General features: G+C 38.3%; 2 protein-coding genes across 4 annotated transcripts in view; one reads left to right on the plus strand and one right to left on the minus strand.

The window, feature by feature from the left end:
• LOC145292838 (thyrotropin-releasing hormone receptor-like) overlaps nt 1-14361 on the minus strand; it is a 504617-nt gene that overhangs the window by 266771 nt on the left and 223485 nt on the right. The gene's annotated exons all lie outside the window — the stretch shown is intronic.
• The window catches only part of LOC145292837 (uncharacterized), a 212113-nt gene that overhangs the window by 168318 nt on the left and 29434 nt on the right, over nt 1-14361 (plus strand). The window contains exon 3 of one of the 3 annotated variants that reach the window (XM_080138883.1): nt 3048-3228. The exons of 1 other annotated variant lie outside the window; for it this stretch is intronic. In XM_080138883.1, the coding sequence (XP_079995009.1) occupies nt 3048-3228 (181 nt within the window). Of the gene's footprint in view, nt 1-3044; nt 3229-14361 lie in introns of all 3 variants that reach the window. One more of the 3 variants, XM_080138882.1, reaches the window with a different exon arrangement.

Genomic DNA, 14361 nt, shown 5'->3' on the forward strand with positions numbered 1-14361 from the left:
TGATTCTACAGGACCTGCCCTTCTGCAGAACTTGGAACAAAACTTCAAGCCTCTTCTTTCTTTTCACACGTAGTCGCCTAAAAAGGTAGAATCCGACTTACTTGTGAAACGGCTTTAAAAAGTTAATGACTAACCTTATAATAGCATCAATTCTATCGGGGCCTTTAAAGGTGAGGATGTCCTGATTCCACGCATTCGTATAATTCCTACAGACATGCCATTTCAATTCAAGAGATTGCAATTCCCAATTAGACTGGCATTTGCTATGACGATACACAAAGCACAGGGACAATCTTTAGAATTGTGCGGCTTATATTTACACACTGATTGCTTCTCACATGGGCAATTATATTTTGCATGTTCTAGAGTCGGCAAACCAGGTAATCTCTTCATTTGCAATAAATCAGGAAACACCAAAAATATTGTGTATCCACAAGTATTGGAAAATCAAACATCAGATACATGCATTTTTTAGTCGATTTACACCATTTACGCCACAGCAACGCGTGTCAGGATACAGCTAATATATATATATATATATATATATATACACGTAATTCTTAAATTACTAAATATATGTAACGCTTCAAATGCGGGCAACAATCTTTATATATATATATATATATATATATATATATATATATATATATATATATAATCACCTTATCTATGTGGGTGCGGAACAGTCTCTTCCAAACTACTATCAATTACTGCTCTACGAATTGAATATTCAGACCTGTAGAACAAATATGATTGATTTCTTGTCATTAAAATAGCTGGTGAATAGGGAAAATTGACAATTGTAACTTGGCAGGTATAAGTCGACTTTAAGTACTTCTCTACACATGTGAAAATATACATGTATACGTTAAACTCCGTTAATTTTTGAAGTTTTTAAATTACGTCGTCCTTAAGTCCGATAGTAGTGAATATCTCTGAAACGCTAAATGCATTTCTTTTGATTCAGGCTGATTGCAGAATAGTTATATATTTTTCACGTTAGAAATAATAATAATAATAATAATAATAATAGTAATAAGTACAAGTATTTTAATGGTGAATGCCCCAAAGAACTGCAAGAACTTGTACTCCCCTCGACGTAAATACCCCCGAAAAATCCAATACGCAGCAAAATCCCACCACTACACCATATCATTCTACTCCAATAGTTTATTCCCCAAAACTGCTAGACTTTGGAACTCCCTTTCCTGGATTCTGCTTTTCCAACTGTACTGACATGCAGAAGTTGAAGTGTAATGTGAACAGACATTCTGCTTCTCATCTCTTTGCATAGTATTCTTGCAACTTATGTCCCCGATAGTAGCCCCCTATATTAAAGTGGCACTGTGCCTTGTTTGGGATGAAATGGAATAAAAAAATAAGACCTCCAGTCTGTAGTGGAATTGAGCCGTAACTAGTTGGCAGCGTTCAATGCTGCAAGGACTAAGCTTATTGCCTTTAATACTAACAAGACGCCTTCTCAATCTCTGATTGGCATGGCTAAAGTACTTCCTTCAAGCCCCCTAGGGTAAACATTCACAGACAGCATGAAACAGAACAGATACATTGAGGCAATTTTTAAGGCTGCTGCGAGGAAGGTGGGCTCAATCTACCGTACTAAAAGGCTACTAACACCTCAGCGTATCATGTATCTCTACAAGGTCACGGCTCGCCTATGCATAGAGTTGCCACATCTAAGCTGATGCATCTGCCACTAGTCTCTCTCTCCTGGACAGGGTTCAAAAAAGCACAGGGACAATCTTTAGAATTGTGCGGCTTATATTTACACACTGATTGCTTCTCACAAGTATTGGAAAATTAAACATATCAGATAGGCCCTGGACAATGAAATAAACTCAACCTTTGTCCCATCGCCGAAACGTTGCATTCTTATACCTGCTATACAAGTATTTCAATGGCAAGTGCTCTGACAAACTCCGAGCACTAGTACCCCCTCAACAACAATAGCCTTGACAAACCCAACAAGCAGCAAAATCCATCCCCTTCACTATAGAAATCCCTAGATGCCGTAAAGAATACGGAATAGAGTTTTCCCTCGAGTATTGCTCTTTGGACTTCCCTCCCGCTGACCCCTTCGTCCCTGACTATACTGACATGCAGAAATTCAAGTGTAATGTGAACACACATCTCACTGACCAACTGTCTAAATAGTATCCAATAAAATTTGATCCCAAATAGTAGCCTTTTTTGGGGTGAAATGACAATAAAAATAGCAGAGTGGAGAAAAAGAGTTGTTGGGAGAGCTGGGGAAAAACAGGCGGATTAGAATAAATGATAAAGTCGTGAAGCGTCGGATTTCTTGTGTTAATTGGTGGCCAAGCATTTGAAATCAGAAAAAATATTTTGAATATTAACATTGCGTACTTGTGCATAATTTGAACCAGACGTAACTCAGCGTCCGATCAGCTTTGCTCGGAATATGACGTCATGCGCTCGGATTTGATTGTAATGTGACGTAAGCCATCAATCAGCCAATCAATACACCGCAAAGTAGCTAACGCACTTTTCGAAACAAAAATTGGAAGGAAATGAAAATCATCAAATTCATTAAGCAGCACACACCTCCAAAAAAATATCTGAGAAAAATGGATGTGGGTGGAGATGCACGTCATCTCCCCATGTTAAAAACGGCTTTCGGAATAACCACCCCCTCCCCAACCTCCCTATGTTAAGAACAGTTATCGGAATAGACATCCCTCCCCAACCTCTCCAAGGTAACAACCACCATTACCGGAAAAAAAGACATATTCTTTGTTAAACATAACTTTTCTTGAAAAAGAAAAAAAGTTTTTTAATTATTACAGAAAAACTTAAAAAATATTGCTTATGTTTTGGTTTGAACTTTTTGGACAAAAGCAAAACAAAACAAAACAACAAAACCAATTACAGTAAAAATTTATATTACAAAAAATAAAACAAAAAACTTGTTACGGTAGGTCGTTGCTTCTTGGTTTATTTTTTGTTTTGTTTATTTATTTATTTTTTTAATTATTATGTTTACATGTTTTCTTCATTTTTTTTAGCAGCGTTTGTTACGCTTTCATAACCGGAGAAGCTCGGCGGTTAACGTCGTGTTCCGAGCAAAGCCGATCGGACGTCGAGTTACGTCTGGTTCAAATTATGCACAATTACCTAACATTGTTTACATCCATGTGCATGTCTTCGAAGATTCGTGATGCACTAAAACAAGTAATCATCAATCTGGCAGTAAGTTGCGAATGTTGCTTATATATGGGGAAAACAATCGAAGTAAATCTAAATACATATACATAACTAATAATTACACAATATTGATCAAATAATAATAATAATAATAATAATGATGATAATAATAATAATAATAATAATAATAATAATAATAATAATAATAATAATACCGTTCAAGATCGGGGGGAAAACAAAGCTCCCGTCTTTAAGGAATCAATAACAGAAGAAATTAAAACAAGAAACAGAGAAAGTTAACAAGACCCTCCTACAAATCACAACAGATACAATCACAGACCTAAACAATTTACGCAGGAGCCAAGATTGTAAGTTCGAATCAGAAAAAAACACCGAGAGATATATGCATCGACAAAACCTGGATGAGAAATAAGGCTAGAAACCTCAGTAAACAAACATAAAAAAGAAGTCAAAACGATAAACAGGATGAAAGCAACGTGGCTTACATGGAAAATTGGAAATATAACTAGCAGGGACAGGTTAAATAAGATACAGAAAAAAACTGAACCAAAAATAGCAACAAAAAATGAGAGACTGAAACGATATAGATACAAATCTGAACAGTGCAAGCAAAACAAGACATTTGAAAGTCAATTCTACCAAAATGTGAACGGAGGAAAAAAAAAAAAACGAACGACCAAACCCTACATAAACAAAACTTTACTGAAGTAAGATATGGGAAGAACGGCGGGATCACAATAGAAATGTCGAATGGCTGAAAGACATGAAAGAAGAGTTACAGCAAATTGAAGAAGTAACAGTTAATGTAATTAGCAAGGAAACTCTGAAGAAGACCATTGGAAAAATGGCGAACTAGAGAGCACCAGGACACAATGGGATACATGCATACTGGTTTAAAAAAGTCAAAATATTATACGAAAGCTTAGCTTAAAACCTGAGATGTATACAGGAAACAAATGTCCCCGATTGGATGACAGAAGTTAAGACCACACCGATGAAGAACGATACAGAGAAAGGAACCGCCCATAACAATTAAAGGCCGATAACTCTGTGGAAAATATTAACAACACAACTGAGTGAACAAATCTACCACTCCTTGCATTATCACGGACTTCTTCCCGAAGAATAGAAAGAATGCCAAAAAGGAAAAAAGGAAGACATGATCTGGTATATATAGATCAAATGATCCTGGAGAAGGTAAAAGAAGGAGAAAAAATCTTACCATGGCATGGATCGATTAAATAAAAAGCATACGACAGAATCCCCCAAACATCAATAATCGAATGCTTAAAAATGTATAAAATACCAAAAAGGATCACCAATGTGATAGAAAATGCAATGGACATACGGAGATTGGAACTGACAGCTGATGGACAGCAATTAACAGAAATTTATATACAAAGAGACATCTTCCAAGGAGGTTCATCATCACGATTACTGTTCATCATAGTCATGATACCCCTGAACAATATACTGGAAAGTGCCAAGGGGGATATAATTTCTCTAACACAGAGGGAGAAATGAACCATCTAATGTACATGGACGATCTGAAACCTTTTGCAATAACTTAAATGAACTAGAGACATTAAGAAACACTACCAGAATCTTAAGTCAGGATATCCAAATGGAGTTTGGTATGGAAAAGTGAGCACTACTAAAAAAAAGGAAAAAATGGAGACGACAGAAGACATAGACCTTCCCAACCAAACGGAAATGAGGGCACCAGGGAAACAAGATGCATATAAAAAGCTGGGAGTTCTAGAAACAGACACCATCAAAGCAACAGTCATAAAGAGAGAATTGGAAAGGAATACCTCAGGAGAACAAGAAAACTTCTGGAAACTAAATTGTATAGCAGACCTAATAAAAGGTATAACACATGGGTAGTATCACTATTAAAATACTCTGGACCGTTCATAGGGTGGACTAAAAAGAACTGAAACAGCTCTATTTGAAGACCATGAAACTCATAACCATGCACAATGCACTACACCCGAAGGTCTATGTGAAAGGGACAGACGGCGGGAAGGGACTGATTTGTAGAGAAGACTGTGTGAAGGACACCAGAAAATAACTAGAAAAATACATGGCAGTATTATGGCAGCGAGAGACACTGAAAAAAATTCAACAAAGCAGAAAACAGAGAGACAAAGGATAAAACAAGAAAACAATTGGGAAGACAAACAACTAGAGGGAAAGTTTGTAAGGATGACAAAAGATGGGAATAACGAAAAAACTTGGATATTGTTGCGAAACGGACACGTAAACCGAGAAACTGAATCCCTAATAACTGCAGCACATGATGCATCGATAAGAACCAACCACATCAAATCAAAGATCGACAAAACACAAGAAAAAAGCAAATGCAGACTGTGGACAAAGAGGTAAAACGATAAACCATATTATAAGTGAATGTAGCAAACTAACCCCAAAAGAATACAAGAACAGACACGATAAAGTGGGAAGGGAAGTACACTGGGAATTGTGCAAACAACTGCATCTCGAACGCACAGACAAATGGTACAAACATAAGCCAACAACAGTACTTTAAAATGAGAATCACAAAATCCTATGGGACATACAACGGATAAACCCATCCAAGCAAGAAGACCGGGTGTCGTAATAATTAACAAAATAGAAAAGTCCTGTCAAATCGTAAACTTTGCTGTTCCAGCTGACCACAGGATAAATATCAAAGAAAAGGAGAAACGGAGCAAATACACAGAACCAGCCAGAGAGTTATAAGGGATACGGATGACGAAAAAAATCAAGATAATACCTAAAATAGTAGGCGCACTGGGAACGATTCAAAAAACTTTGAAAAAAGAATGGGGGGAAATTAGAATCAGAGAAATGGCTTGAAAGATACAATGAATAACAATTATGAAAACGGTTGAAATATTAAGGAAAACCTTTGGATGTGGAGACTAATACACATGAGCCACATGCGCGGGCCAGACGAGCTGCTGCAGAGGCAAAACATGAGGAAGCGTTACATGGAACCAAGAAGATTGAAGCTGCATATCTATAAGTTCTCTATCTCCTCCCATATCCCCTCCGATTACCTAATCAGCGCCCCCAAAGAATGATGCCAAATAGTCGAGAAATGTCAAGGTCAATGGAAAAACCGAAGTGAGAGCGCTGACCAGACCTCCGCTGGACAAGTGCCAAGAGAACTGGGACCTTGGGGAGGCTAATTGCCACTCAAATTCCAGAGGAGATCAATGGCCGCTGCTAGCGAGAAATCAATGGCGGCTGTTGCGATAATGCAAATTCATTTGTGAATGTTATCAAAAGAGGTGGCGAGTACTGGAAATCTGGCGAGACTGTTGGCACTCAGCTTACAGGGAACATCACAGGTTGTCTTCAAAGAGAGGTCCTTGATGACCTATTTTAAAGCTCCTTGAGAGCCAATAATAATAATAATAATAATAATAATAATAATAATAATAATAATAATAATAATAATAATAAACAATTTATATCTATCTATCTATCTATCTATCTATCTATCTATCTCTATATATGCATATGTGGGTGCGTTTGTGGAAGGTATCGCACTTATGTTCAATAATGCTGAAGAGAATATATTTTTATAAAAAATGACAATATCTAATAATCTTATAAAAACCATATAAAATAAAATGTGAGTTCAAAGAATCATATTGCATTCGATGTAAAATAATGTTGTTTTTCTGTAAGAAGTAAAGTACACATGTTCATTTCAGCGGCTGTCCTGTGCGTTTATGTGCATACAAATCAGATAGACATGACGACTTCTATGTATAAGAGTATGCTTGCTTTTTATTACCGAGAAAGCACGTGTATAAACTGCGTATACGTCTGCGATGATTGGTATGTTTGTGTACACTGAAACCATTTGTAGTTTAGTAAAGTTTATATCCATCTATATATCTATTTCTATATCTAAGGCACGCAACTTATTGAGTCGTGTTTTTGTTAAGCAGTTCCAGAGATAGCGCATTTATTTGATAGAATGATCCGAGTTAAATATTTCTTTACAAAAAATATTACCGGAAGAGAACAAGGGAAGTTTTAATATATAGCATGCATTATTTGATAATTATTCTGAATATATGACCTGCGGTTAGAGGTAATATCGTTTTTCTCTGCAAATATATAACAAACCTGTAAGAAATTGCAGTACAAACATTTGTACTATAACAACAACGCAGAAAAAAACCTACGTACCTTACAATTCAACACCTATACATATAAAATATTACCCGCTAAAATATGAATGTATTTTCCTAGTTAATATATAAATCGTCAAGTTTGACATTGTAACATTTGAAAGTAAAACAAAATACACACCAAGTATATATCACTTTTAAAAAGAAGTACACTACAGAACTTTTTCTAATAAGAACCAAAACTGCTAATCAGCTCAAGGAATCAACAGGAAACGTAGGTTTTTGCATGGTATTCCAATGACATGTTATAAAATAGTGCACGTTTAGATTGCGAAAATATGCGTGGATATTAAATCTTTTATGACAGTATTTAAATGATACAAAGTTGTTCGGGATTGACAGGGTTCAAAAGAGAGTCACCAAATTGATAGGTCCTGAACTGTCATCTAAGCTTCAGCCTCTGTTCCATCAACGAAATGTTGCAACCCTCTGTCTATTCTACAGGTATTTTAATGTTGGATGCTCTGATGAACTACAAGCACGTGTACCCCCTCGACGTGAATACCCCAACAAACCCGACAAGTAGCAAAATCCCACACCTTCACAGTAGAAATCCTTAGATATAAGAAGGCCTTCTACTCCAATAGTTTCTTCCCCAGAACTGCTAGAATTTGGAACTCCCTTCCGGGATTCTGCTTTCCCAACTGTACTGACATGTTCAAGGGTAATGTGAACAGACATCTTGCTACTCATTTCCCTTCATGATACCCCTGCAACTTATGTTCCCGATAGTAGCCCCCCCACACTTTAAAGTGGCACTGTGCCTTGTTTGGCGTGAAAATTGAATTAAAAAAGGAATAATAAAGTTTTATTCACAATAGATGATATAGGAAGTTTATAAAAACCTAAGAAACAAAATAAAATAAGAGTGTGATAATAATAAAAACAGCCTGAATTTTGCTAATCCTTTGATGCGTTAGAAAATGCAAGTTTCCCTCTTCTTTTTACTTATGTGCAAATACCAATGGGACATTACGTAAAAGCGAAAAAAATAAATCAATATTTGACCCCCTCCACCAAAAAAGACTAGACACCTATATAAAATGGTTAAAAACAATCAAGAGCACTTAAATATTTTAATAGCGCTTGACATACAATTTCATCTTAGATTTCCAAAATATTTAGTGTCCTTATTTATCACCAGAGGTGAAAATCATTACTACTTCCCAAATATATATATAAATATATATATATATATGTTGTATTATGGTGTGGCTCCCAGGTTGGGAAATCGTAATAGTGCGTAGGACTCCCTGACAATGGTACATAGCAGTTTTAGTTACGTCGATCGTCCGTAGGTTCACTTGTTTACTAGGCGGTTGTGATGACAACGAGTTAAGACTAGTGAGTTATCTCACCTTAGACTGGCACTTTTTCTTTATCTTGCCTCTCGTCAATTGTCAAAAATGTCATAACAACGTTGAACCTGAAAACAAAACGGTTGACGACTTAGAACGATCAGCTGTAACTTAAAAACATGCATTAAAAGACGTAAGTCACAATTGTGTTTGTTTTTGTATAAAATTATATTTTACAATATAGTTACAATTTAAAACAGATCGTCTTTTTTCTTTTGGTGGTTCTGAAGTTCACAGTTAGCAGTTTTTCTCACAGTGCTCTGAGGAGGGAAAAATGACGCTTCGACAATACGGTCTTCAACAACACATGCCGTGTTTCTCTCTCTCTCTGCTCTATCTGCTCTGCTCTGCTGATTCACCGTTTTTATTGGCATTTTGTCGCTTTGTTTTCTCTATCCACGCGTCCTGTCAATCGGTTGATACATGTGTTCTTAAGTCACGTTTTGACCTCAGAAGAACATTCGATTTTGTCTTCAACGAGCGACACGTGAATTACCCACTCATGCCAATATCTGTAATTCCAGAGCTTACGAGGAATGTCACGTTTATTTGTTTTGTAAACAAAAAAATCGTCGTCCGATTTCTCTGTTTATGACGTAAGCCCTTCCTCTTTTCAACAGGTAGACAATCGATTATTCGATGCCCACTCTTTTAAATCTTTTATTAAAGTTTTTTCTTTTCAGTTATGTATGATGGTTCCAGCCATTCATTACATAACACCCCTCCATTAACCATTATTTTTTTTTTTTTTTTTTTTAATCGTCTATCGGTCCATCGACATTTCCAATAATGTTTTTTTTTAATGTCACAATTTTTTTTCATCTCTTTTACTGTATTTTTTTTTTCCGTTTAACTTAGAAAAAAAAAATAAAATAAAAATAAACATCAACAAGAAAAGCATAAGGTCTTCTTCGGTATAAGTGCATCGGCCGCACTTAACAGCAAAATATACGCTGCAAATTTACCAATTTTACCGAAGTGGTCGATTTGTCCAATATTCTCCACTACCTCGGCTCTTTAATTAATATTACTAATTAACTAAATACGAGTCTTACATTTTAATGACTTGTTTAAAATGTGGGCAGCATATAGTACAAAAATTTCGACCAGAACGCCAGGATCCTAAATATTGGTGGCAACTCCGAACTCCCTATGATAAGGATGTTGCCTAACATCAACAGAGTAATTTTCTTAACCAATCCAAACATCCTGTTCCGCGCTCCCGACCCGCAGTTCGATTATAACCTGAGTTCCCAACCCCCGTGCTAGCCCTAGCTACGGTTGGCTGATCCCTACTATCATAATCAACTCTGCACGACCTGGGCACTAAGTTATATATATCTTCCTTCGATATTTCATCAACTTCTTTAGCCCTTTCAGCCGTCATGCTACGCGTGATTATTTTCCGTTCCATCAACGGGACCCTGTTTTCTTGACTTGGGGATTCTCGTTGATGGCGATTGCTCTGTTGGGGATAATTTTCTTCCTCCCCACTAGAGGATTCTTGATCTGAACTACTATCCTCTACCGGTGCTGACAGGGTTGTTTTTCTACAGCCCTCTTGCTTGTTGGGGATATCCCATTCCTCCAGTTCTGCTTTCCGAAGGTGTTCCCCATGGGCTTTTGTTACTGCCCCCGTCAGTTGACTTCTAATTCTATACGAGACTGGCCCCGTCTTCTCTATTATTACGTAATATGGAGACCATCTTACGTCTAGCTTTCCCTTTTTTCTATTATTTTTATAATAAACTAAGTCGCCAACTTGAAAATCGACTGCTTTTGTTTTCTCGTTGGCCCTATCTATCATTTTCTTCCTAGCTCTCTTTACATTGTTCCTGACTAATGTAAAGGTCCGATGCATGTCCTGCAGAGCGATCTCATGATCCTCTTCCCCGTAGTAAATTCTACGCGGCCTCAGTATGTTGTCTAACGGCAAGACAACGTCTCTATTATAGAGCAAATAATAGGGGGAGTACTTTGTTGTTTCGCTGACATGAAACCTTACAGCAGCCAGCATCTGGTTCAAGTACATGTCCCATGAACGGTCATTGTCCCCTATTTTCTTTGCTAGTACGTCATGCATCGTCCTATGGAATCTTTCTATTTTCCCGTTACTTTGCGGGTGGTAAAATGAGGTGGTCACGTGATCAACATTAAGCTCTTCTAAAGCCATTTTCATGATCCCATTGACGTTCTCCGGTCCGTTATCCGTAAGTAACTGCAATGGTGCACCAAATCTGGGAAATATTTCCTCAATTAAGAGATGCACCACTGTCTCTGCCTTTTTATTAGGTACAGCGAAAGCCTCAGGCCAACCACTATACATGTCGATGAACGTGACTATGTATTGATTGCCTGACAAAGTCCTCGGATAGGGTCCGGAAATATCCAATGCAATCTTAGCAAAAGGAAAAGAAGGCATGTCGGTCTCCTGCATTTGAGGTTGTTGCTTCCTCAAATTTCTGGTCTGGCATGGGACGCACTTCCCTATGTGTTCGTTTACCTTCTTGAACAAACCAGGCCAGAAATACTTCTGTTTAATGGAGTGGAACGTTTTCTCCACACCCATATGACCATTCTCATCATGGTATTGTTTCAATACCTTCATCCTCAAATGAGACGGAATATATAATCTAATTACAGGATCGTCGTCGGGTGTCGATAAATAATATACGATATCGTCCATTATGATGTACTTTTTTTCTTCCATCTTGGACGTTTTACCGCTCCTCATCCGTTTCTTTAATTCGACGATCTGACTATCGGCGTCTTGTTCTTTACACATATCCAAACCTGATAGTGTAGGACGCTCGCTTACTACCGGTGAGCCTTCGTCATCCTTATGCGATACAAACTCTCTTGGTTCAAAACGATTCGAGTTTATCGCACTCACCGTGTAATTCCTATCATCTATTTCTACTGGAGGATCGTCTTCATCCCGACTCGCATTTACCGCACGGGATAAGAGATCCGCACAGACGTTATCTTTTCCTTTTAGGTACTGTATGGTGCAATCATAGCCAGCCATACTTAATGCCCACGTCTGTATCTTCCTATTCTGTATCGGAGATTTCAGCAAGTACTCCAATGGTCTGTGATCCGTGTAGATGGTGAACGTAGCACTATGCAAGTAGTGATTCAACTTGTTTAAGGCATAGTGAATCGCATATGCTTCTTTCTCTATTGTTGACCATCTAGTCTGGGTATCAGACAACTTATGAGATAGAAAATAAATGGGTTTCTCTATCTCCCGACCCTCCTCCGGGTCGTAGACCATTTGAGACAAGGTTGCTCCGATCGCATAATCGGAGGCATCCGTGTATAACCTGTATCCTTTGTTAGTGTCCGGGTATGCCAGCATCACCATCTCTGCAAGCTTCGATTTCAATCGATTAAAAGCAGACTGACACGCATCGTCCCAACAGAAACGTGCATGCTTCCTAGTTAACCGAATTAACGGTTCGGCGATTACAGAAAAATCCTTGATAAATCGCCTGTAATAGGATGTCATGCCTATAAAGGATCTAACCTGCTTCACAGTGGTTGGGGTCGCAATTGCCTGAATTGCTTTAACCTTGTCCCCCTCCGGCTGGATACCTTTCTCACTTACTCGGAATCCCAGATATTGCACTTCCTTGCCGAAAAACTCACACTTCGCCGCCTTTAACCTTAAATTATGCCTACGTAAACTACCTAACACCTTTTCTATATGCCTAACATGTTCCTCCTTTGTTTTGGAGAATATCAAAATATCATCCAAATAAGGCACGGCGAATTCTTCCTGTCCCTGTAACACTACGGACATTAGCTCCTGAAACACTCCCGGAGCGTTAGCAAGTCCGAATGGCATTACATTAAATTGGAACAGTCCTCTATGACAGGTGAACGCAGTTTTCTCTTTATCTTTTTCGTTCAACTTTACCTGCCAATACCCTGATTTCAAGTCCAACTTTGAGAAATATTTTGCTGACCCAAGCGAGGCCAGTATATCATCAATTACTGGTAGCGCTCGGGCATACTTCTTTGTTATCTTATTCAGGGCCCTAAAATCTACACAGAACCTCTTTGTTCCGTCTTTCTTTTTTACCAAAACTATCGGGAAACTCCACGGACTGTTTGACCTTTCTATCACCCCTGCCTGTAGCATTTCCTCTAGTGCTACATTAACTTCTTCTCGTTGTTTGAGAGGTGTTCTATACGGGTTTTTCTTTATGGGATCGTTTTTTCCTGTATCGATCCTCATCTCTACTGTGTCAGTCCGGCCTAAATATCTATCCTCTGTGACGAATAAATCAGTATTTCGTTGCAGGACTTTATTTAAAACTTTCCTCATTTCTTCCGGCACTTTTATGCCGTTGAGGTTACTTTTGTTTCCCGACTTCTTTTGTTTATTTGGCTTTGATATTGCCATTACTACTTCTGTTCTTCTACATCTACCTATCTTGTAACCTTTCTTTAATTTTACTGTCTAGTTCGTGTTATTCATAATTAGCAAAGGAAAACTTTTCCTACCTTTAATTTTAACTACCGTGTTCGCTACGGATACACCACTTAGATCACTTAGGAAGCCTTTATCTATCTGCACTACTTCGTAATCTAAACCCTGACCATTTCTCATTTCGGCACGAGCTGTGCACGCATGTAAATGCTGCGGTTTCAGGGTGACATTGTGCCTTAATCTAACTATACTCGAAATATAAGCCTCCTCTTGCAGCGCTATGTACTCGCTGCCTAATCGGATTGCTCCTAAATCAAAGTACATTCTAACACTATTTTGCTTGAGCCAGTCTCGGCCCAATATGACGTTCCTTTTAAGGTTTTTCGTCACTACAAAATCATGTCGAATGTACTGGCTTCCTACTTTAATTTGTAAACGCGCCACTCCTTGCACTATGAGAGGTGACCCGTTTGCAGTCCTTAAATTCATCTCTATTTTCTTTATCTCAGGCTTCTCTCTGAGACTTTCTAATACAGTACTTTTTATTACAGAAATTTCGGCGCCAGTATCTACTAAAGCCCTAAACTTATTTTTCTCTATCTTAATAGGGATGCAATTAGCGGCGCCCATATGTCCTATGATCTTTGACTGTTCACCCCTCTTCCTCTCGCTGGGCGTCTTGCGAGTGGGGTCTGCTCGTTTCCCGACTTAGGGAAGGTGCAGTTCCTGGCTATATGGCCTTTTCTGCCGCAATTGTAACACTTAATCTCCGGCCAAGGGCGCTCTGTTTCTCTTGCCTTGAAGCCGGGTCCCCTATTAAATCCTCTATAATTCCTCTGCCCCCTATCTGGCTCTGGGAATCTTTTTTTCCTTATCGCTTCTATATTCCTCTGGCGCCCACTATAATTTATTTCCATAGGTTCTTCTTCTCGGTCATTGCCTCTTATGCGGTTTTGCCACCGATCCTCGATTAGGGCCTTTTCATAGGCTACCTTGAGGTCCGATGGTTCTTCCCTCATGACAGCGATTTTGACTTGTCTGTCATATAGCCCCTCGATGAAGAAACCTATCACTTGGCTTTTTATTACTTCATTGTTCGTATCTAGACTACCATACGAACCTATAGCCAAGTGCACTAACCTCTGCA

This window comes from Euprymna scolopes, chromosome 14 (assembly GCF_053919585.1).
Source record: "Euprymna scolopes isolate OS-2025 chromosome 14, ASM5391958v1, whole genome shotgun sequence".
Classification (NCBI taxonomy): Eukaryota; Metazoa; Mollusca; class Cephalopoda; order Sepiida; family Sepiolidae; genus Euprymna; species Euprymna scolopes.